General features: G+C 56.6%; 1 protein-coding gene across 3 annotated transcripts in view; it reads right to left on the bottom strand.

Annotated features, from left to right (window-relative positions):
* GLI2 (GLI family zinc finger 2) overlaps positions 1-24,495 on the bottom strand; it is a 245,708-nt gene that overhangs the window by 170,806 nt on the left and 50,407 nt on the right. For 2 of the 3 annotated variants that reach the window (XM_036856901.1, XM_036856903.1), the window contains exon 2: positions 11,563-11,737. In XM_036856901.1, coding sequence (XP_036712796.1) covers positions 11,563-11,707 — 145 coding nt within the window. In that variant the 5' untranslated portion in view covers positions 11,708-11,737. Of the gene's footprint in view, positions 1-11,562; positions 11,738-24,495 lie in introns of those variants that run through there. The other variant, XM_036856904.1, reaches the window with a different exon arrangement.

The following is a 24,495-nucleotide window of genomic DNA, read 5'->3' as shown; positions in this document are numbered from 1 at the left end:
GTGCCCAGCCTCAGAACTCGCAGAGGCAGCAAAGTGCATCTTTGGTAATTTGTGCTTCCCTTTATGACCCTCTTCTACCCCTACTCAGCTGCCCCAGCCCTGGTACTCCGGTGCCCACAGGCTGTCCCCGGGGAGGACACTGGCACCAGGGAACCTAGGTCACAAAGAAGGATGAATGACCACGTGGGCCTCTGCACGAACCCAGAGGCAAGGTGACGCTAAGGGTGGGGAGTAGAGGGTGCTATCCTGCCCTGCCCGCCATCACACCTGCTCTGCACGCACGAGACTTCATTTCCAGGATGGCCGGGATTGCAAAGCTCAAGCCTGCTGTCCACCGCCAGCACCACACCAGACCCAAACCCTCCTCTCAAATGTGGCTGCTCAAATGGGATGGAAAGTCAGATGTGGAAACGAGCCTCACTCTGTCCGGTGTCAGGGCTTCAGACGCCCCATTCCCCGCTAACACAAGCAGGTGGTCCACACCTGCTGGGAGCAGTGCCAGCCAACACACAGGCACAGGGAAAGAGCCAAGGGCAGTTTCTCAAGACGGAGCCCCTCCGGCCTCCTCCCTCCCTGCCTGCCCTGGAGGAGAGGCTGGTTGAACCCGGAGCAGGGTCCAGGGTCAAGCCAGGCTGGGTCTCCAGCGTCCACGCACAGCTGTACAGCAGCTGGAGGACACAGATGGAGCCGGGGCCTCTGGACACAGCATCACAGAGCTTCCCCGCCCCAAGGCAGAGACTTGTGCTGGGGAGTGAAGGGAGCTCCTCTCCCAAGGGGCTGCCGGGCCCAGCCACCCCGAGCCCATCTCAGACCCCAGGACCTTTGCACATGCTATTCCTCCAGCTAGAATGCCATCCCCCTTGCACATCACGGGCAAACTGCCCCTCCCGTGAAGACTCTGCGCAGATACCTGTGCATTCATTCCTTCATCTCTTCACTCTGATACCTACTGGAAGCATTTGCGCTACTCTGGGAAATAGTTCTAGAATAATCCTAATAACAGCAATAAAAACACTAATAGTAACTACTACCTACAGAATGTCTACCATATGCCAGGTACTATCTAAGCACTTTACACTGGTTATCTGTACTGCAGCCCTCAAAAGATAAGTACTTTGTCTGTTTTTAAGATGAGGAGACCAGGGTTCAGGCCAGCAGAGGATACCCAACTGGAAAGCAGCAGAGCAAGGATTCAAACCTCATCTGTCCAAGCCTGAGCTTCGGTCCCCGACCACGCCGGCCGCCCCAGAGCTGTGTGCTCCGTGCACCAGCCCCGTGGCTTGCTCTAAGCCCCGCCACACTTTGCAAACACCCCTGTGGTAACCTCTCCCCAGCCATCTGATCTGAGTGTGCAGCTGCTCCCAGCAGGACCCCAGCTGAGACAAGGCACACAGCTGCAGGCAGTGGCCTTACCAGGGCCGACTCAGCCTGCAGGGCCCTTTCAGGCCCTCCCCTTCCCTGCAGTTTTCCTGGTCACCCAGGCATCAGGCAAGTGCCGCATCAGCATCGAGAGTCGGGGCATCTGGATTCTCCATGGGTCAAGCTCTAGTGACAAGTACTTCGGCTCCTGCTTCTTGATGACTCTTCTCACCCCACCCCCACCTGCCCCCTCTGGTGTCGGCATTCAGATGCACTGCTTTTCCCCCCCTTACCCATCAGTGTGCCGAAAAGGAGGGGCCCCTGATGGAGCCACAGGACCTCAGCCCGCGTGGTCCAGTGGCCACACACCCACCTGGGCGCCCCGGCCAGACCTGGGTCTAACGCCAGGGCAGCCAGAAGGCCTCCTCCTTGCCTGGTCCCCAGATGCCACTGCCCATCCCGCCACGCCTGGCTGCTGGACCCCTTGCCGCCAGCCACTCTGCCTGACTCCTTCCCACTGCAGGCTGAGCTTCCGAGCCAGCTCTGCCAATCTGACACGGCGGGGACCTGCCTTACGCGTCTGTGGCTGGCTCCCTGATGCCCTGGGGAGCAGAGGGAGGTCTAAGCACTCCACCTGCCACCAAGGCTGTAGCCCCTCTCAGGCCACCCACCCCAAAGTAGAGGCAAGTGGGCCAGCTCGCTGACCCCCAAGCCCTTGCACCCCCCGAGGAGCCGCTCTGCTGCTGCTCCCCCACCAACGACCACCCCCCTTTCCTCTTCCCACCTGGAGAAACCCCGAGCATCCCTATGGACCCAACTCTCACGCCGCATCCCCAGGAGCCTCCCTGGGCAGGATTCACCCCGGGGGCCCCTAGAGGGCAGAGGCAGTGTCTCCGCCATCACGTTTCCGATCGGAGTTCCGGAACCATCCGTGGGAGGTACACGTGAGCTCAGGGAACCCCGAGGCCCCCAGGCCACCTCGGGAAGGCCAGGGGTCCCACAGGCACCCCGAACACCAGGCCTGCCCTCATTATCTTCCAAATGTTCCCGAGATCAGATGCCGTGAGACCTGGCCACAAACGTAAAATAAATTATCCTCCCCACACCAGTGATAAATGGTTCTATTAGCACACCAGATTGTTAAACTCCGATATAACAGAACGCAGGAAACCGGGACCCATCCATCCTCCCTCCGGCACATACTGAGTTGCAAATAGGTTATTTTGTGTGTAAATAACACATTAAAACGCAGCATTAGCTGTGTCTTTTGATAGAGAGGAAATTGTTACAAATAAATAATTCCGGACAGGAATGTAAAATAAGCCAGATTTAATAGTGCATGCCTGGTGCAGCCGTGTTAAACATGCCTAAAATGATAAACCCCAGAATATACTAATAGTAAACTAGGCGCTGACATCAAAGTAATGAGGCTGTATTTTCACCAAGCTTTAGAAATGCTAAAATTAGTTTTGACAGAACCAAACATCAGAAAAATGTTTCTAACATAAATACCGTCCTTTTGGGAAGCTGGGGTTGCGGCCAGAAGGGGGGCAGGGCTGGGGGGCAGCTGGGTTCCCCCCGCAACCCATAGGCAGCGCCTGGGAAATCGGTTTCCAGTCCCAATGGTGTCCCTTGGTGACCGTTTGTGCTTCAAGTGTCTGGACCTCAGTCTCCACATCTGTAAAATGAACGGATTCGAACCAGATGATCGCTAAAGCTTCTTCCAGTTCCATCGCTGGAAATGACTTCGAAGCTTTCCCCAGACCCTGCAACAGTTTAACATGCAAATGAGCCAGGAGAAATGAAGCTGTGTCTGCTAGGCGGGGCCCATGTCCCGGGGACAAACAAGCCAGGAGCCACAGCAGTGCCTGGGACGCCTTCATGCTGCCAGGGCAGCTCACGTGCCAGCAGACGGCACAGCAGTGCGGGTCCGAAGTGCAAACATAAGCCAAGGGGCAGCGGCCAGAGCGCAGACCCCGGGCTGGCCTCGAACGCTGAGGGCAGGAGGGGGTGGGGGAGAAGGCTGCTGTACCAGGGCAAGCGGGCATCCCGTGTGACAGGCGGTGGCAGCCGCTCTGAGTGGCTTCTAGAGCACGAGGTCTCAGCGCCGAGCGTGAGGCCACCCTACGCAAGAGGAAAGCCGGGTCAGATCCACGTCCCCACCACTTACTTGGTCTCCACGCAGGCGCTCTGCTAGCCACTCTCAGAGGCTGTCCCGTTTCACCCCATCGTGGCCAGAAGGAGTGACCATTATCATCTCCATCTTCCAGACTTCAGAGAAGTTAACTGACTTGCCCCAGAACACACAGCTAACAAGTGAGGAACCGCAAAGAGGCCACGTTCTTCCCCCACCCCATACTCCACGGAGGACCAGAAGGAGGCCACAGCCCTCACCCTCCACCCCAGGTACCCCGACCCTCCAGGACACCCCTGCCACCAGAGACCACGCCAGATTGTCATCAAGAGTCATTTCGAGGGGGGGGAATAAATTTGAAATTGGAGATTAACAGATACACACTACTGTATATAAAATAGGTAAACAACAAAGCCCTACTGTGTAGCACAGGGAACTATATTCAGTATCTTGTAATAATCTATAATGGAAAAAAATCTGAAAAAGAGTTATATATATGTATGTGTATAACTGAATCACTTTGCTGTACAGCTGAAACTAACACAGTATTGTAAGTCAACTATACTTCAATTTTAAAAAAAAGTCATTCAGAACCCACCCTGAAAACGCCCAGGCAATTGTGCTGTACCCTGCTTCCTGGTTGTGTAGAGCTGTCACAGATAACTGAGCTCTGCTTTCTGGAAAAGCCTTATGGGAACCGGCTGTTCCGTGTGGCTGGGCCTTTAAAACAAGCTCAGAAGCAGCACCAACAGCCATCCTGAAAATCACTTAAATAAGAGTAATTGTCCACTTAGTCACACGCGAGTGCATCCTCGGGCCCAAAGCAAGTGTGCGGCCCAGCCGGGCAGCTCAGGTGGCCAAGGAGGCTGGGCCCACACAGCAAGTTCCCTGCCGCCCAGGGAGCCTCGGGACGGGAGCCAGGGCCCAGGAGCAGGCCAGGCCCGAAGGACCCTCGTCCCAGGGGACCTCAGGGGCAGCAGGGGCAGCCGGCCACCCCAGCCCACCGGGCACACAGCTGGTGTGACAGCACCAGACTCACTCCCCTCACTGGGCAGTCACTTACTGGGTGTCTGCCTTGCTGGGGATGCAGTGGTGAACAAACAGCGCCCTGTCACAGGGGCATCGGGGCGGGGTGGGGGACTAGGGGAGGCTCAGAAACAGACACACCAGGGACTGAGATACTTAAGGAGGACAGGGCAGGGTGGGGCCTTTGTGACTTTGGATTTCCTGGCCTGAGCATCACAGCAAGAACACCCACCACCTTATTTCCATATTCTGGCATTTGCACAGCATTCTGAGACAGAGGTGGATGCCTCCCCTCTGAGCTAAAATGTACTCTGAAGAAACTTTCCAAGAAGCCAGCAGCCAGGGAACAAGACGAAGGGGTGGCCAGGGGGAGCTTAGTGATACAGAGGCCTTAGGTAGCAAGGGAGCGCCGTGCTGACAGCCACGCGGGGCTCCACCCTGCCAGGACTGCCAGCTGCAACTCCCACCGGTTCACCACCTCCGGGGTCTTGTCCCTGCCGTGGCCAATGACCTGGGGAGCCTGTTAAACATACACAAGCCCAGGCCCCGGCCCGGGAGATTCTGTTTCAGCAGGTCTGGGCAGCCTGGGAGTCTGCATTTATTACAGTCTCCTCACAAGATTCTAAGGTGCGGCCAAGCTTCAGCATCCTCTGATCTGGTCCTACCCTCCAGCGCGCAAGGCTGAGTTAACGAGGCTGGGGACGCGCTAAGGTCACCTATCCAGGACCCCCTGCGGGGGCCAAGCAGGAAAGGAACCACCCACATCTGATTTCCAGCCCAGCACTCCCTCCGCCTTCTTGAGTAGGAAGACACCAGAAACCTAGGCTTCCCACCACCTGCCCGGCCTCGGGAGGTCCACTAGTGAGGGTTACCAGAGAAGGAGAGGCTTTCTAAGTCAGGCAGAGCCTGCAGACCTAGGAAAGGAAAGCTGGTGATGGTTAATAAAGCAAACACTTAGCTTGGAGCTCACTTTGTACCCGGCACCTTACATGTGCTAACTCAGGTAATTCCCACAATGCTATGAAGCAGGTACCGCTATTGTGCCCATTTTACAGATGTGGAAACTGAGGCACAGACCTGCCTGAGGCCAGCAAAGCTGGGCCTTAAGCAGGTGGTCTGGATCCAGAGGCTGGGCTGCTTCTGACTATGACTCCACACTGCCTACAAGGAAAGAGGCAGCTCCTACCCCCCTGAGGCCCATGCGAAGCAGGTGTGAGCACGCTATACATCGCCTGTAATTTCTGCACAGCCGCTCTGCGTGTAAGTCCCACTCTTCATGTAGAAAGACTTGCCGTGCCTCCCACTGCTAGGGCACAGAGGGCCCAACATTTAAGAGTGATCAGAATCACCCAGGCTCACTGGGCCCCACTCCCAGGCTCTGCTTCAGGAGGTCTGAGCTGGGGCCCAAGTCCCGAGGATGCTGACGCTGCCGATGGAGGGGCCACCCTGGGAGCACCCTGGCCAGGACGTGGTGGGCACTCACCACAGATGCGTCATAGGATTGCTAAAGCCTGTCTTGACTTCGGGGACAAGGAAAGCTCACTGGGTCGAGACACAGCTCTGAGCTTTATGGCTCCAGCCCCTCTGATCGTCCCAGCCTGGAGGCGTGGAGTGGCTGGGTCTCTGGTGCTCAGCTGAAGCACACAGAGAGGTTCGGAAATATTTTTGGAAAGAAAATCCACTGTTGAAGAGGGAAATGCAACAGCATTAGGGAAGTTTCAGTGTAAAAAAAATGAGAAACATCTGAATCAAATTGCCTTTAAAATTATGCCATGTGAAAAATTAAAGGGAAAAATAGCTCTGGGTCAAAATGTGTTTTTAAAGTTTGCTTGATGGCCTCCCAAGTGTTAGCACAACAGCTCAAGAGGCTGGGAAAGCCCCCACCGGCCAAGGTTTCTGCCATCTGGTCTGGCCACAGGGCCGTTTGTCCCTTGGGTACAGCCCTGTGATGCAAAGGTGTTTCTGACGCACATCATGGCCAGGTCGGTAGGGACTTGGTGGAAACACCTAGCCCCGAGCACGTCTAGCCTCCTGAGGCCGGGCGAGCCAGGAGACTTTTAAGGTCCTCCTGCAAAGAAGTCACAGCCCCAGACCTCCAAGAGCTGGAGGGGAGCAGGCGCTCTTAGCCCGCTGGAATGACAAGGATGGTGACAGATGAGACCTGTCCAGGGCTGGTGCAGGGGCTGGACGCTCACACACGGTACCAACGGGCTGGGCTTTAAGACCCAAATCACCCACGAACAATCTAAAAATCACGATCTCAAAGCAGATTCAGGAAGGAGATGCTCAGCGTGGGAGAGGCAGGAGCCCCGAGCCCCAGACCCCGCTCTCCGTGGAAGCAGCAGGTGGCCTTGGGCAAGTCCCCGCCCCACCTCATCTCGGTCCCACCTACACACGGAGAGGCTCTGACCACCCATGAATCAAACGTGCCGGCCACTCCCCCACCCCCAGCCCGACACCCAGGACCTCCTGCGTGTCCTTTCCAAGCTTTGCCATCAGGGACTCCCACCTCCCTCATCGCCCACCTCCTCGCTCTGGACCCTTACTCCCTTTCTCACTCCGAACAGGGCCAAGGAAGCTGAGTGAGTCTCCAGATATGATCGGTAATGTGCTGGGGGGAATTTAACAACAGGCTCTGGGAGAGGAGAGGGGGCTGAGGCAGCCCTGATGCGTAGGTTTTGCCAATTTTTGTGGTGCAAATACTCCGACCATGGCAAGGTCAAGTGACCTACCTAAGGTCACAGGTGGCAGAGACAGAAGGAGAGAGTGACACTTGGCTCTCCCAAGTCGGCACAGTCTGGTTCCAGCGCACCTCTGCCTCTCAGACTTACTTTTTTTGTTTTTTGTTTTTTTTTGGCCACGCCACGTGGCTTGGGGGATCTTAGTTCCCCGACCAGAGATCGAACCTGGGGCCCCAGCAGTGAAAGCGCTGAGTCCTCATCACCGGACCGCCAGGGAATTCCCTTTACTGACATTCTAATAGTGGGTTCTAGAAGGCTGAAGGTCCTTAAGAACCAAAGGGATGAGTTACCTATGTGCAATGTACATCACCCCGAGTCCCAACATCTGGACAACCACTGCTAAGGGTACCTCTATGTACTATAAAGTTGTGATAGACAGGCTGGGATCTGGGACCTGGGACCCTTTGCTGCAGTGCCTGCACCTGGACAAATGTCTCCTTGAGCAACAAAATACAAAGAAACTGTAAGAGACTAAAAATAACTGCGTGCATGCGCAGCTGGGGCAAATTATGGACAACAAGATACAAAAAGACCAAAGAAACCCAACTGCCCCTTCCGAAGAGCTGGGAGCAACAGGAGGGTCCTGCGCATGCCCCCTGCACCAGCACCACCAAGGGGGTGGGCAGAGCACCTAAGCCACCCCTCCAGCCGGGCCCCTGGACAGACCCCTACCCTCACCCCATATAAGGAACAAGCTCGCCCCCCCAGCAAGCAAGGGAACCTGTTGCTTTTTCCCGCTCCCCCCTGCTACAGCAGGGCCCCGATAAAGCCTTTCCTGAATTTCTTGTCTGGCCTCTAGTCAATTTCAATTGATTGGGGAAGGCCAAGAACCCTGGTCGGTAACAACAGAGGTGAGATATAATTTGCATCCTGCTTTTTTACACTTTAATATTAGAACACAGACACATCCCTCCTAATGATAAAGTCTTGATAAACATTTTCAGGGTCTACATAATGTTCCATTCAACAGCCGTCCCGCAGTTTGATTAATCAATCCCCTATCACTGAACACTTAGGTTGTTTCCAAATGTTCACAGTTACAAATAATGTAGAAATGAAATCTTTCTGCCTAAAGGTATGCTCAGTCTTAGAACCACAGTCCCACAATTCCAGGGGTGGGACTGAAGCTCCTGGAACCAGTGGCACTTGGCAGGGGGCAGATGAGGGGTCAGAAGCTGGCCTGCAAGACAGGGTACCTCCCACCTCTGGGCACCTTGCAGAGGTGGGTGATCACTGCCCCGCCAGTTCACAGGGTCTGGCCCTTCTGCATTCCTTACCACATGCCCCCGACATCCTCAGACAGGACTCCCCCTACTCTGGACAGATGTGTAACAGGCCCTGGAACACTGAGCTTGTGTAAGCCATCCTTTCCTTCCAGGAAAGCTACAAACCACGGTGCGGATCACGGGGACTATCTTGTGGACTCGGAAGGGATAAACTGGGTGTCAGAAGGGCCAGGTGTCCCAGTGGGTGGTCACCTGCTCAGCCACGGGGAATGAGCTCAGTCCTGCCCCTGCCTCAGCAAACAGGCCTCCCAGACCAGGATGGTTACCCCATCTTTTCCAGAAACAACTCAGGGACAGGGCCCTGGACAGGCAGTTCTCAGCGCCCCGCACCCCTGCCCCAGCCCAGCACGCACCGGGCAGCACTGCCCCTCTCCCAGGCCTCTGTGCAGCCCCCCTGCCCTTCCCACCAGCCCCACGCCGGCGGGCTGAGCTCCCCCCGCCTCCGGCCAGCTCCTCACCAAGGCCACCTTCCCCTGACGTCGCTCAGGGCCACAGGGGACCCTCAGGCACTGCCTCCTGCCAGGCCTGGTGCCGCGTGCTGAGCTCCAGAGCGGAGTGCGAGCATCCTGGCCCTGAGGGGACCTCCGTGTGGGGGACACGCACGAACCCCCTTGTGCTGCCGGGCACCCCATCGCACCTGTCCACAGGCCTACGCCCCTGCGGGCAGAGGGGCCAACAGCAGAGGCTCTTTGGAGCCATCTGGGACTCCGGTTTGCTGTGTAAAAGAGGAGGCTTGCTCACAGCACCTCTGCCCCCAGGGGTAAGATTTAAGGAAGATCCGACGTCACGAGATCATACAGACTTGGAATAACATCTGCCAAACATCCCCACAACACAGATTAGGAACACGAGGCCCAGAGGAGGGAACGGCCTGCCACACCGGGACCGGGCCGGGGCTGGAGCGGGGACCCAGGCCAGCGACTCGGGGCTGCACCACCGGCCTACCTTGCCCCACCCACGGAATGCGGACGTCACGGTCCCCCAGCCCCAGGGGACCCGCTCCAGATGCCACCTGCTCTGCCCTGACTGCAGGACGGCCCTTCCCAAGTGAGCCGTCCAGAGAGGGCTACAGGGAGCAAGGGAGGCACCTGACTCGCTCTGGTGACAACGAGCCGCCTGTCCTGGGCGACTGGGCTGAGGGCCACGTCCACCCAGTGTAGGAACCTCACCAGTCAAGCGCTCCCCTGGGGTCGGGCAAGGAGGGGACAGGGCCTGCGGGGTGGGCAGGACCGCATCCTGGGGGGGCGGGTAGAGCGAGGTCGGGTACCTCCGGGGAGCTGCTGCACCCCAAGCTGTAGGCCCGTGGCCTGCCCCCCCAGACCAAGACCCCCTCAAGCATCTGCGATTACTGCCCCATTGCTGACAGCCAGGTCTGATGCCAGAGGACTTCCTTCCCAGTTACGCCCTAATTTCTCTCTAATGACCACCTGAGTCTGTCCTCGGCTGCAGGACATGGCGGTGAATTGGGCTGCGTGGCAGCTCACGACCCACTCATGGCTCTGGGCTAGGGAGAGGCCAAGGCGGGGACAGCTGAGGGCCCAGGGGGCGGGTCGGAGATGCGCCGAGGCCACTCAGGCCTCAGAGGCCCATGCGTCTCTGCATCAGGCAGAGGGACAGCTTGAGGTGTCGCCACAGGCCAGGGTGGGCCCTGACCCAGGAGAAGGAACAGACCACGTGCAGAGCCAGCCAGGCCCGGGACAAGCCAGCCCTGGGACCACCGCCAGGCCCCCATCCTGGGCCTTCCATCCCCTCCTTCCACTCATCCCCTGGCTCCCGACACCACCTGCATGTGGTCCACCCTGGGCTTTGGCTCCTTCCTCTGCCCTCACAGAGGGAGGACCTAGAGAGCCCGGCTCCTAGCGGGGATGGGGGTCGAGGGGTATCACGCAGAGCAGGAGTCCAAATACCCGAAGGTTGGCCTGGGATCTCCCCCTCCTGACCTGGGCCGCGCATCTGATAATGACCTCCAGCTGAGAATCACGGGGGGGAAAATAAAAATAGTGTAGTAACAATGACCTAGAGGCCCTCCCGTTCGCCCTGGAAACACTGACTCCTACCCGCTCTGAGCGGCTTTCCGAATCCCTGCGCTCTGGCACTAAGCTGCGCCCAGCACGGCCCGTAGACCGGCTGTCCCAGCATCATCCGAGCGCCGGTTAGAATTTCAGAAACTCAGCCTCGCCCCGACTCACCGACTGGGGGTCTGCACTTGAACAAAGCCCCCCGCGATCTGCAGACATCAACATGTGAGTGGCGCGGCCGGCACTTACACCCCACCCCGGCGAAGGCGCGTTTTCCCCGCTGCTCTGGGAGCCGTGCTTCAGCGGCGAGAGCAACAGGGCATGACTAAATGCACTTGAATAAAAAGGGGAAGAAAAGAAATCTAAGTCTCTCCATTCCTCGGAGACAGAAATAGTTTTGTGGCCTCCAGATGGACCACGCAGACACAAGGGGAGGTCTCGTCTTCCCGCCAAACTTTCCCAACGGGATGCTGGCACGGACCAGTGGAAACCAGAGACTATTTCTCTTCGGGGCAGTAAAATGAGAGGCTGTGGCTCGGGGGGTCCTTCTGTTATAATTAAGTTGGCCAGAAATTCACCTAAGGATGCTAAATTCCGTACCTGACCCTCTAATTACAGCCAGAAGGGATCAGGAGACAATTACTTTCCAAAATAGCCCTTGGCAGGCCGGAGGCAAGCAGCAGTCTCTCTGGCACATCTGTGCCGACAGAACGCACCCCAGGGCTGCCCCACAGCCCAGAGCCTCCCTTGCCTTCCCTCTCCCCTTCTCCTGCTGGAGCCCGAGATGCCCAAACCCCCGGATTTGGAGCGGCTGGACCTTCAAGATCCACCCGCAGGCATCCACCCCGGCGCCTGGGGTCCCCAGAGCTGGGGCGCCCTCCTGCCGCCCCCCCCCATAAACCCAGCATGGCTGCCCGATGACATCGGCCTCCCGTCTCATTCAGTCCAAACGGGCTCATGAAAAACACCCCCCGCCAACCATGCAGAACAGAAAGTACCTCCTTGGGTGGCTACCGCGGCCGCCGCCGTGGCCACCACGAGGGCCGAGGCCTTCCTGCCGGGGTCGGGGAAAGCGACGCCCTCCAGGATCCCACTTTTGGCTTCTTTCTTGTCCGTGGCCGTGGCTGAGGCGGACGTCTCCATCCTAGCCACGCATAGTCCTGGGTAGCAGCCCTGGAGGAGGAGACAAAGACACTCACCAACGCGGCCCCCAGACCCAGCCGGGACGCGCCGACGCAGACTCCCAACCGCCGCCGCCACGCGCTCCTTCTCTGATCACTGCGAAGGAGGGTTTACTTAATTTTGAGAATTCTTCATTCTGAGATTCATCTGGTCTTCTGAACGACCTCACGGACCACAGCCGAGCGTTTTTCACTGTCTGTTACCCCCGATTTTTCAAATCTAAGCAACAAGTTCCTAGTGCCGTGCGTGGCGACTAGCAAGAACCACCTTGAGAAATGAGGTCAGAAAGTAATGCCCCTCATCTCAGGCTCACAGGACGAGAAAAATCAATACAGGAGCCGCGACTTAGCGGTCCTCAGAGGAAAGCCTTCATTCTCCCGTTTCTTTGCAGCTCACCGGCTCCACCTTTCACTTACGCACGTGTATGTTCATTCATTCTTTCATTCATTCGTTCATTCCTGCATCCCACAGAGTTTTCATCATTTACTCACTTGCACACATTCAGTCAATAGCTTTTCAAGCCCCTGTTATGCATCAAGCATTGTGCCTGGTGCCGAAGATACAACCCACAGAGTTTACATCCTACTTGGGAGACATAATAAATAAAGGGGGACGATAAATGTATATTTCGTCCCTCATTAGTGAGAGAGAAGGAAAGAAAGCAGAGGGGCAGGATAGAGCGGGGTGGGAAGGGCAGGGGGGCTGCTGCCCTGCTTCTCTGAGGAAGGGATGGGATGCCGTGGGTCTGACGGAGCCCACGGCAGCCAGAGGGCAGGGGCGGGAGCCGCGGGCCTGGTGGGGAGGAGGCCGGCTCGTTGAAGGAGCAGCAGGAAGGTGGGTGCCAGCCCTGGAGGGTTCTGGGCAGAAGGGCGGTGTGACAGGACTCACAGTACGAAGGGGTCACTCTGCCCGTGTGTGGAGGGCAGATTTGGGGGATGGCGCACGACTGCAGTGACCCGGGGAGATGTTGGTTGTCTGGGTTAAAGGGACAGTGGCTCTGAAGGCAGAGCCCACAGGCCTTGCTCGGGCTTGGACGTGGGGTGTGCTAGAAAGCGGAGTCGTCGTGGGTTACGAGAGAGGAACCGGGGGATGCGGGGCCCAGGTAACGCTCCATCTCCAGCTGGCTGGTGGGTCACAAGCAAGCATTTTACTCAGTGATGTTTCATCATGTACAGATACTGCTAATTCAGTATTTGTATCAAATATTACAGAATAGACATTTGAAAGCCAATTTTCTTAAAAGAATGGGGGTAGTGTCAAAGATGGCTCCGATTTTCGGCTGAGCACTTGGACGACGGCATGGTGGTACCGTTTGCTGGGATGGAGCACAGTGGGTGAGAAGCAGGTTCGGGGGCAAAAACCAGGAGCCAGGTTGGGGCCGTGTTAAGTCTGAGACGCCTATTAAGATATGCAGAGACTGAAACAGGAAGGTCCTACTGCAGAGCACAGGGAACTCTATTCAATAACCTGTGATAAACCATCATGGAAAAGAATATGAAAAAGAATATATATGTAAAACTGAATAACTTTGCTGTACAGCAGAAATTAACACAATGTTGTAAATCAACTATACTTCAATAAAACATTTTTGCAAATGGCATTATTTCATTCTTTTTAATGGCTGAGTAATATTCCTGGAGATTGTCATACTGAGTGAAGTAAGTCAGACAGAGAAAGAGAAATATCATGTAAAGAGAAAGATATCGCTTATATGTGGAATCTAAAAAGAAATGATACAAATGAACTTATTTACAAAACAGACACAGACTCACAGACTTAGAGAACGAACTTATGGTTACCAGGAGGAATGGTGGGGGGAAGGGGTACTTAGGGAGCTGGGGATTGACATGTACACACGGCTATATTGTACACACGGCTATATTGTACACACGGCTGTATTGTACACACGGCTGTATTTTACACACGGCTATATTGTACACACGGCTATATTGTACACATGGCTGTATTGTACACACGGCTATATTTAAAATGGATCACCAACAAAGGCCTACTGTGTAGCACAGGGAACTCTGTTCAATACTATATAACCACCTAAATGGGAAAAGAATTTGAAAAAGGATACATGTATTATGTATAACTGAATCACTTCAGTGTACACCTGAAACTATCACAACATTGTTAATCAACTCTACTCCAATAGAAAATAAAAAGTTTTTTAAAAAAATATTTTTAAAGATAGGCAAGACTGTTGGAAATGCAAGGCAGAGCTTGGGGAGAGGCAGAGGCTAGAGATAGGAATATGGCAGCCACAGGGCAAGATCTCCAAGGGAGAGGGCGGAGGGGAGAAGTAGAGAAAGTTCCAGAACGAGACACGGGGCATTCCAACATTTCCAGGAGGGAGAAGAGAAACCAGCCAAGGAAGCGAGCAGGGATGGAGGAGCAGGAAGGAAGAGAAAGTAAAATCACCAGGAGAGTGTGGGGGCCGGGAGTCCAACCCAAGAAAGAAATGCCAGGAAGGACTATCTCCATCACAGCTGCGCGGTGGTGACCAGGGCCCAGGTGGGCTCAGGGAGAGACAGAGGCACAGACATTTAGTCAGGAATCTTTGCCACGAAAAGAAGAAGAAAATGGGCAGCCACTGGAGAGAGCAGAGGAGGTCCACAGCTGCTGTTTCAGAAAGAAGGCAGGTGGGTCTGCACGCCGGTGGGAGGAGAGGGCTCTGGGCAGAGCCCGTGGATCGCGGGTGGCAGAAACCAAAGGCGATGGTCAGCTCCACCCCCGGCGGCTGCAAATCTTACATCCGCAGGCCCCAGAACTTCACCTTTTAAAAGTCTGCACGACACCCTCATGGTTTTCTAAGCAAAAAGTGGGAGTATGCAAGAGTGATGGGTGTGAAGCCAGAGGCGCCTGCAGCCTGGACAGCCTGCTAAGCGAACAGCCCAAGCTCTGAACCTCCCGGATTTACCTCACCCAGCAGACTCTGGTTTCCAGTCTTGCAAAACCCCCGTCCAGAAAACCCAAGATGGATGAGGGACAGGGAAATCTCCCTGAGGATTCGGGTGAGTTATAGGGTTTCCTCTGGCTTGGAGATTTCGGGATCGCCAGCTGATCCTTTAAGCCTATTTGTATAATCTGTGCTGTAAGAGGCTGGCTGGCTGAGCGGCCACCAGCAAGAGCCCCTGGGCCGCCTGCTCCACCTTCTTTCCCCCTTAGCCTGGCCGCAGGGACCACCCCTCCCATCCACCTGCCGGCACTTTGGGCCACCGCCCTACCCCATCCTCACCCCCCCATCTGATCAGCTGCGATTCCCATCATTTCACCCGCAAAGCACCTGGCCCGCGGGGCCTCTCCCAGCTGGCTGCTCTGCCTTCTGGGTCCTGGGCACCTTCACGCCACCTCTGGTCCCCCTCCAGGTCCCCCTCTACCCTACAGCCAAGCACCTTCCCCGAACCAAATCTGGCCAAGGCCTTGCTGAGCCCCTGGGGCCTTCAGGCAAAGTCTTCCTGGGTCTACCTGCAGCCTCCTCATCTCCCCCCACCCTTCACAAGCAGCCAGCCCTGACCCTGGAACACCCACCAGAAACCCTTCACCCTTTCTGTGTGATGGACTCCTACTCTTCCTTCAAGATGCCACTCAGATGTCACCTCCTCTGGGAAGCCCCCCAGCTCCTCCCCAATCATGGTCACTTCTGCTTCCAGATCCCTACAGCATCCCATCACCCCCATCTGTATTCATCATCACCACCAGGTCCGGAGCTGCTCCCCACTCAGGCTGGCACAGAGCAACAGCTCAGGAATGCCGGGCAAGGACCGTGCACCTCTGAGGCAGGAAATCACAGCTCTTGGAAATACGAGTGATTTTGTGAACAATCTGGGTTTTCTTCCCAAGAAGCTCAGGTGAAGGAATTTAGGCTCAACTTTGAAACACACCTTGAATTTGGAAGTAAGGACAAAAATCAAAATAATAGCTGGAACGACAAACCTTGAACAAGCATTTACCAGGTGCCAAGTTCTTTGCAAGAATGAGTTCATTTAATCCTCACAACACTTTACATAGGAAGAAACCAATGCTCAGAGATTAAAAAAAAAGAGGTTCAGTCAAGAAAGGACCACAACAACTTCTGATAAGGGACATGAGGAGACTGGAAAGAAGAGGGCCTGAGGGTTTTCTTGGGGCCCAGCAGCTGCAGCTGCCTCATGCCAACATCCCCCCCCACACCTTATGTTGTCAGAGGGGATGGCATCCTCCCGATTCTTACAGAGGAAGAGGTGAGCTGCCCAAAGCCACTGTCCATGGAGGGAGAGGGGCCAGGTCTAGAGCCAGGTCCTCTGGCTGGGATGCTGCCCGAAGCCTCAGAGCGAGGCCACCCCAGGACCAGGTGGACAGAGTAGCAGGGAGGGGATGTATTCAGATTCCCACGACCCACACAGCAGTGGGCCTGGGAGTGCCTGGGCTTCCACGAGCGCCCATGGGGAGCTGACCCGGCTGGGGTGGGGGGTGTCCCCTGCAGGGACCACTGTGTCACAGGCCTCGTTTTCTACAGATCAGCCACGGCCCTCCCCCTCCCCTTCCCTTCCAGGAGAGGAAGGCAGCAGACAGAGCCGGGAGGCTGCGTAAGTCACAGGAATTACCGGGATTAGCACAATTTCTGGGTAAACACCAGGCGCCCAGGGTCCCAGGAAGCCCAGCTGGGGACAGCATGGCGGGGCTTCGGGTCCCCAGACCTCAGCTGGCGGCCTGTGGTGTATGCTGGGGGACTTCCCATGGGCTCCACAAAAGGTTCTGGAACAAGTGGGGCTGAGAGCACAGCGCCCACCAGGGCAAGGAGAGAGTCAGCACCTCCACGTTCCCCGGGAAGCCACGCTCCTGGGCTTCTGCCGGGGAAAGGGGGGACACCGGACCTGCAGCCAGGAGAAGCTCCCTTTCCATTTGGAGCTGCACACAGGGCCCCTGCCCCCCAGGGTCTCGGTACCCCTGGGGGTGCTGGCAGCACCCCGAGCCTCTGGAAACACTCCTGGTCCTTCTCCTGCTGATTCTGATGCCACAGGTTCAGGCAGAGGGTGGGGGGCAAAATATCCAAACTTTTTAAAAAAGTTGCACGGGTGTTTCTGATGCGCAGGCAGGTTTAGCAGAAACTACATGGGGTCCGAAGACCGCTTCCAGCTTCTGAATAGTCAGTTCCAACTAAAGCAAATGGATGGAAATAAACGGAGTTTATCTTTGTTAATTTGGAACCGGAAGTTGATGTTTCCCTCGGGCATGAAGGTGGGTAAAAGGCATAGTGCCTGTGAGCCTGCCACCAGCACGAGTCACGGGTGTGCTCACACCACGTCATGGGGCATCACCTGTGCTCACCACGGTGTTGCGCTCAAGGTCAAGGTCGGCATTAGACACCACCCCCCGATCTTGCCAGTTGTGCCAGCAAAGAAGCACATCTATTAACCTATGATCGCTGCAGTCAGTACAATTGGCCTCCTTCGTAATCCTACGCATTTTATTTTTTTACTGAAGTATAGTTGATTTACAATGTTGTGTTGGTTTCAGGTGTATAGCACAGAGATTCTTTTCCCTTATAGGTTATTACAAGATATTGAGTAGAGTTCCCTGTGCTGTACAGTAGGTCCTTGTTGGTTATTTTAAATATAGTAGTGTGTATATGTTAACCCCAAACTCCTAATTTATCCATCCCAATCCTATGCATTTACAGCATTATTCTGAGGAGGGGGCCACAGCACAGAAAAGATGAAGAACTTGGAGTGAAACGACTGGCTTGAAGAATAAATTAATAATCAGAGGTCTTCCCTGCTGGCTCAGTGGTTAAGAGTCCGCCTGCCAATGCAGGGGACACGGGTTCGAGCCCTGGTCCGGGAAGATCCCACATGCCGCGGAGCAGCTAAGCCTGTGCGCCACAACTACTAAGCCTGCGCTCTAGAGCCTGCAAGCCACAACTACTGAACCCGCACACCACAACTACTGAAGCCTGCGCACCTAAGAGCCAGTGCTCCACGACGAAGAGTAGCCCCCGCTCGCCACAACTAGAGAAAGCCCGCACATGGCAACAAAGACCCAACGCAGCCAAAAATAAATAAATTTATTAAAAATAAAATAATCAGAGGAGAATGAGCAAATCGCTCTGATCCCACCACCTGGCTGCTTTGAGCTCTCCTGGTGAGTGAGTCACAGGAATGAGAGCATCTTCCCCAGGCGAAATCAATCTCCGGGAGAGAGGTGAAACCTCGCTTCCCAGCGATCCCGGCCATCTCGGGGCCCCGGTGGTCTCACCTCCTGTCTGATCTCACCTGTGCGGCACACTGCCTGGGCCTCACACGCGTGGGCACACACGCAGAGCACGCACAACCTACAGCAACAACCGTGACCACGTACACAGTCACCTGTGTGAGCGTGGGCGCACATACACACACTGTCACACGTTCATATAGGGCCACCCACAAGTGCACACACAGTTACATACAGATGCACACACCACATGCACGCACACACATACATGTATGTGTAGAGAGATACAGACACACACCCATACACATACACATAATAAACACCCGGCCAGCCTTGATCATAGACTTATTTTTGTGATCAAATGAGATAAAATGCGTGAAAGTTCCTGGAGTGAAAAATGCATTGCCAATGCAACACTGATGAAAGGTAATAATAATTAACAATTGGGGTTTTAATAATTAATTAATTTATTTATTTTTGGCTGCGTTGGGTCTTCATTGCTGCGCGCGGGCTTTCTCTAGTTGTGGCGAGCGGGGGCTTCTCTTCACTGCGGTACGCGGGCTTCTCATTGCGGTGGCTTCTCTTGTTGCGGAGCACAGGCTCTAGGTGCACGGGCTTCAGTAGTTGTGGCACGCAGGCTCAGTAGTTGTGGCTCACGGGCTCTAGAGCGCAGGCTCAGTAGTTGTGGCGCACGGGCTTAGTTGCTCCGCGGCATGTGGGATCTTCCCGGACCAGGGCTTGAACCCGTGTCCCCTGCATTGGCAGGCGGATTCTTAACCACTGCACCACCAGGGAAGTTCTGGTAATAATAATTATAACGACACTGTAACTAAAAAGATGGCAGCAGACTCTCTCTCTCGTGGCCCCAAGGTCCCGAGGACTCGTCAACATCCTCCCTGAGTGGATGACCGAGTCTTTCCATCTCCCGTCACCTCAGTGTTGCCACCTGGAAAATGGACATTCTAAAGGGCGCCCGAGACCCTAGGGACAGCCGTCCAGCACCACAGTGCCAGGGCAGCCACGGGAAAGCAAAGGGCGTCCTAGCCCGTCATGCTGGAGGCGTGAGGGAGCCAGACATGGGCATCGGCTCAGCCCCCCTGGATCAAACTGACGCTCGCTTTCCCATCCTGAAGGGACAGAGAAGGGGGTGAGGGGAGGGTTCCCCAGGACGGCGCCAAGCTGGGGACGCTCTGCTTGCCCTTCACGGCCAGGGACAAAATAACCTTCTATTAAAATGTGTGTATTTTCCTCCCCAGAGTGAGAGACGCTGATGCCCGGGCCAGCGCGGCCCACATCCGCGGTGTGTCCAGCCACACGGCTCTCCCTCCCTGAGCCTCCGTCCCCTCCCTGTAACACAGAGCACCCTCCCTGCTCCCAGCATGGTTAAGAAGGCCGTGAACACCCTGCAGCAGTGGCTCTGCAGACATTGGGTCCCCAGGGGGGCTTGGCCCCAGGCTGGCCAGGCAGGCGAACCTCTACAAGCGGGCACCCTTTTCCAAGGAAGACAGGACTGGGGGAGACCGAGGTTTAGTGAGGAGTTGTGCCTCTGGGGTCTCGGACACACCTCTGCAGCGCCAGCCGGCCAGCCTGGCTGCCACAACCCGGCTGCTCCCAGGCGCTTCAGGGCAAAGGCCTCCCCTCAACCCACTGTGGCCAGAGGCGGCACCATGCACAAACCACTCTCCTAGCGGGGCACCTGCTTCTTTACCGTTCCTTAAATGTATTTTTCCAAGTAGGAAAGCTCCCTCACGTGCCCAGCCCCTGGCTTGCTGGTGCAGGAAAACAGATCATGACCCCAGTGCACCGACTTGCTGGGCCAGAACAGCAGCCACGGAGGCCCCACCGATGGGAAATGCAGCAGCCAGCCTCAGATAAGGGGAGATGGGCATCAGGAGGGCCGGAGCTGGGCAAGAGGCGTTTTCTTTCCGGGAGGGCGTGGGTAAGAGCTCACCCTTCAGGTGGCATTGCAGCTTCCACTCGCTTGCACGCGGCTTCACTCCCTGAAAATACCAGGTCGTCTCTATGCCCCTGCCTCTGTCCCATTGCTTTCCTGCCCAGAACATTCTCTCCTCCCTGCTCCACGCAAGGAAGCCACGCTTTAAAACTTGGGAAGCCTGCCCTAACGCCCTCCCACCTGAACCCTAGTCAGAGCCAACCCACCTCCTGGTGCTGCTTCTGAGACTTTGACAACACCCCCTGCACACGTCAGCAGCAGCCGGCACCTTCAGAAGGGGACACACGGGGAGGGCAGACTCTGGAGAAAGGAGGTCCACGTTCGCATCCCAGCGCTACCTACAGCGATGGATAAGAACCGAGTCCCCCCAAGCCTCAGTTTCCTCATCTGTAAAATGGGGATGACAACGGCGTGTCCCTCACAGAGAGGATTAAGAACACAGGGCCTGGCATATACAGGGGTCCCGACTCAAATGCTCACCACGTCATCCTAACTGCAGCCCCAGCGAGACCACCCACCTGTCTGCCAACTGGGGCAGGAAGACCTGACCCAGGGGCCCCGGCACCGGCAGGAGGCCTGTCCGAGACTGGACCAGGCAGCCCGTGGCCCCCCTTCCTCTCCATCCTGACCCCCCACCACAGGTGTCTGGGCCTCTGGGCTCTAACGTGCAGACGCTCAGGTGGGCATCTCTCTGAACGTGCTGTCCTGCTAACTCCAAATGCTGCTGTCTGTCCCCTTCCTCCGTGGACAGGCCCAAAGCAGCAGAAGTCCCGAGCAGGGCCCGGGGTCTCTCCCCGCCCCGCCCCCCAGCAGGCGGCCAGCAGAGGCAGGCCCAGCTCGGCCCCTGGGCGCGCCGTCTGCGAGGTGAACAAGGGGCCCGCTGTGCAGCCGCCAGGCCAGACCCAGATATTTTAACAGCTGCATTGTGTGCTTCTGAGGCGCGATTCCTGAGCCGGGGGAAAAACAAGCTCTGCCTCTGCCCCAAGGAGGAGAAACAGACGGCCCTGGGCAGGCTGCAGGCCGGGAAGGCGCCCACCCGCAGGGGCCCGCCGGTGGAGGGCACGGCGGGAACAGGCCTGGCGTACGGGCATCACCGGCACCAAGGCCCCTGCCAGGGCCCCTTCATCCGAGCCTGGGGAGGGGCGGGAGGCAAGGACAGAGACCCAGTGAGTGGAGAAAACCCCCGAAGGAGGCTCTGAGGCGGGAAAAGGACCAGAAAGGCGGGGAAGTGGCTGCATAACAAGGTCCAAATGCTCTCCATGGCACCAAGGCCCCACTCCGGGATCTGACCCCATCCACCCCTCCAGGCTCACTGCCCCCCAGGTCCCCCCCGAAATCGCCCAGTTTAACACACTTCCAGCTCTGCCTGCAATGCTACTTCCCCAGAGCCTGCCCTGCCAGCCCCCCACCAGGCCAGTTCTGCCTTGTGCCCCCGAGAGCAAACTCCCGCATCACTGTATTCTTTTATTTTTTTCTTTTGGCCACGCGGCCTGTGGGATCTTAGTTCCCTGACCAGGGATCGAACCTGCACCCCTGCATTGGAAGCGTGGAGTCCAAACCACTGGACCGCCAGGGAAGTCCCAATGTGACTGTACTCTGAGTACCACTGCCGTGGCCACCCCCGTTATGCCGGCCCCGGACAAAGGCTTAGTCCACGTTTGATGACTGACTCAACACACAAACTGAGAGAACTCTCCTCTTCTCCTAGCCTCCCCTCAAGCCTCGATGCCCACAAGGCTCTGGGGCTCTTGGGACCCAGCAGCACAGGGGAGGTGGACGACAGCATAGGCTGGCTGTGAGGCCAGGAGGGGGGGCTGTCATCAACCCCTAATGTCTGTCACAGGCAGTGTTTGCCAGCTCAGCGATGAGAAAGGTCTTCAGGGCAAAACCGCTACTGGCATATGAACTGCACCCCTTCCCTTAACGCGTAAACCCTTGGGAGGGAAGGCTTTGCCATGGACAGTGCCGAGAACCCAAGTCTATGGAAACTTACCTCCTGTGCTGTAAGCTCACACCATTCTCAAGACAAATAAAAAATTGAGCGTTTGTTGGTTAAAAGTTGCTTTTTGAGCCATTACGCATCCCAAGGAGCTCTTTGCTCCTAGTGGAACTGTAGGCTGGGGAATGGCATTTTGGAGCCAGAGGCACGGTACAGGTGGCTTTCCCACGTCCTTCTAATCATAACCCAAACCACGGCCCCTAGGTGCAGGGGGACCCCGGCCTCGGCCCAGGTCTGGGACGGTGGGGGTGGGGCTGTTGCAAACCCAGGACAAATCTCTCCAAACATCTCGGCGCAAGCGACCAAAGTCACAGAGGCTCTCCTGAGCAGCGGCCTGGGCAGCGCTGGCCCCCAGCTGGGTGGCAGGGGCAGCTCTGGGCTGGCTGCAGGAAGAGGCTAAACTTGTCCAGAGGTGGAGAGGACCTTGGTCTGATTTCCCTGCTTTAGGCCTGCTGAGGACCCTTGGCATCACGAGGCTGCCAGGCAAGGAGCCCCTTTATGGCCCAAAACACATCTTCCTCTGATCTCAGAGTCCAGCACCAAGAAAAGCCTCCAGAGGTCACCTGGTCCAGTCCCCTGCCCAGGCAGCTCATACACAGAGCAGCCCCTTCCTTGCCAACGATGCAAAGGAACTATCACGAGGCTCCTTTCCAGTTCATGCCTCAGCTGGCTGGCCTCAGCTGACCACATCACTCCCGTCCGAAGAGCACCGTGACTCGCTCGCTGTGCAACTCTGGGTAAGTGTCCCCCCATCTCTGGGCTCAGCGCCCCACCAGTGAGAAGGGCAGGCAGGACCCCCCGGGGAGTGTCATGTCATGCCACAATTGGGTAGCAACAGGAACTTGGGCACGTGGGGAGCACAGACAGGACACAAGTAAACAGACCCCAGCCACCTGCATCCACGGGCCAGCAAGTGTATACTGAGCACCAACCATCTCCTAGGCCTGAGGTCTCCCTCTCCGCAGGTGGTGCTGGGCCTGGGGTAGGGAGCAGAGCAGGGTGGGGAGGGCTGGCTGCAGACCTAGGGCAGCTGCTCTGCCCTCACGGCTCTGGGGGGAACCAGGCCAGTGGGTGGGCCGGCATCTCCTGCTTCAGCCTGCACAGCACCCTGCTCTGACTTGCCCGGCCACGGCCCTCCCCACGTGGCCCAGGCGATGCCCGCACCCAGCTCTTCCGTCTGTGTCTCTATCAGACTCAGCCATGGGCTTTCCCCAGGCTGTGCCAGCACCACCCTGGCCACTGAAGCCAACAGGAGTGTCCCGCCTTTGGCTGGCAGCTGTGCACACCTGCTAAGCTGTCCCAGGTGGGACTGGGACCCTGACCGGCCAGTCCCACCTCTCCTGGGCTTCCTGCACGCCTGGGAGCCCACATGCCCGCACACTCCCTTCCCGTCCCCTGGCCGTCACACATCACAGCCCAAACCGGTTGTCTGGGCCCCCAGGCCCGGGACCTGACCCCCACCCAGCCCTAGGCGGGTGGGCTGCAGCCTGAGGACCTGCCCACTCAGGGAGGCCAGGGAAGTCCCAGGGCTCCACGACTCAGGACAAGAGTGAGATCACGATTTCCCGAGGGCCCACAGTGTGGCAAGCCTGGGCTGTGACCCTGATCACAAAGGTGAATTAAACACAGCACTGCTCTCCCAGAGCGCCCAGCCCAGGGGGACAGTCCTGAAAGGAGACAGACAGTGACAATGAGAATAACCTTCCTGATAGACTAGCTCAGGAGGCCACAGGGGGCCTGGGCTAACCTGAGGGAGGTCAGGGAGGGCTTCCTGGAGGAACAGGTGAATAAGCATCTTCAAAGGGAGGACAGGCGAGGTCCAGAAAGGTCTGCTAAAGCAGATGGAGGGCAGTGTCTGGGCAGCGAGCGGGAAGCCTGAGGCCAGTGTCCAGCAGAGGGTGAGTACTGACCCTCGGAGCCTGCGGAAAACTGCACATCTGGGCACACGGAACCCCCAAGGCCCACGCCCTCCCTACCTCTTCAGCCTTGTTCCCACCAACTCAGACCTTGTCCTTCACAGTGGGGTGTTTCCAGAAGTCTGCAACCCCCAGACACAGCCTGTCAGCCTCTGCCATCATGCTCTCCCCACCCCTGCCCAATGAACTCCTGTTTATACCTTGAAGCCTAAGGCCAGCACCACCTCCCCCAGGAGGGCTTCCCACATCACACAGCACTCGGGAGACACTTCCAGTCTCTGCTTAACCATCTCTCCGGGTGCTCTGGCTCTTTGACATTTGCTCCCAGCCCCTGACACACTGCCCAGCACACGGTCAGTGTCCTACAAATGTGCAATGAGTGGGAGCCATCAGGGTAATAAACCCAGCATTCTGAAGTCAGCCGTCTCCTAAACCGTCCCCCGCTACTGCCTGCCAGTCGATGGCTGTTAAAGTTATTTAACTGTCCCTGAGAGTCTGACAGAAAGAGGCAGCCTAGAAGGTGCCTGATAGAACTCACTACCTGAAATTCTACCATTAGAGAGTCACTTCTCTGGCTAAAAAAAAGTCACCTCCTACTCACTACCTGAAATTCTACCATTAGAGACTCACTTTTTTGAAGCTTTTTCATTTTTCAAGAACAGCCTATTGAAATGTAAAGTGC

This window comes from Balaenoptera musculus, chromosome 7, assembly GCF_009873245.2.
Source record: "Balaenoptera musculus isolate JJ_BM4_2016_0621 chromosome 7, mBalMus1.pri.v3, whole genome shotgun sequence".
NCBI classification, from domain to species: domain Eukaryota; kingdom Metazoa; phylum Chordata; class Mammalia; order Artiodactyla; family Balaenopteridae; genus Balaenoptera; species Balaenoptera musculus.
This window is presented reverse-complemented; position numbering and strand designations above follow the sequence as displayed.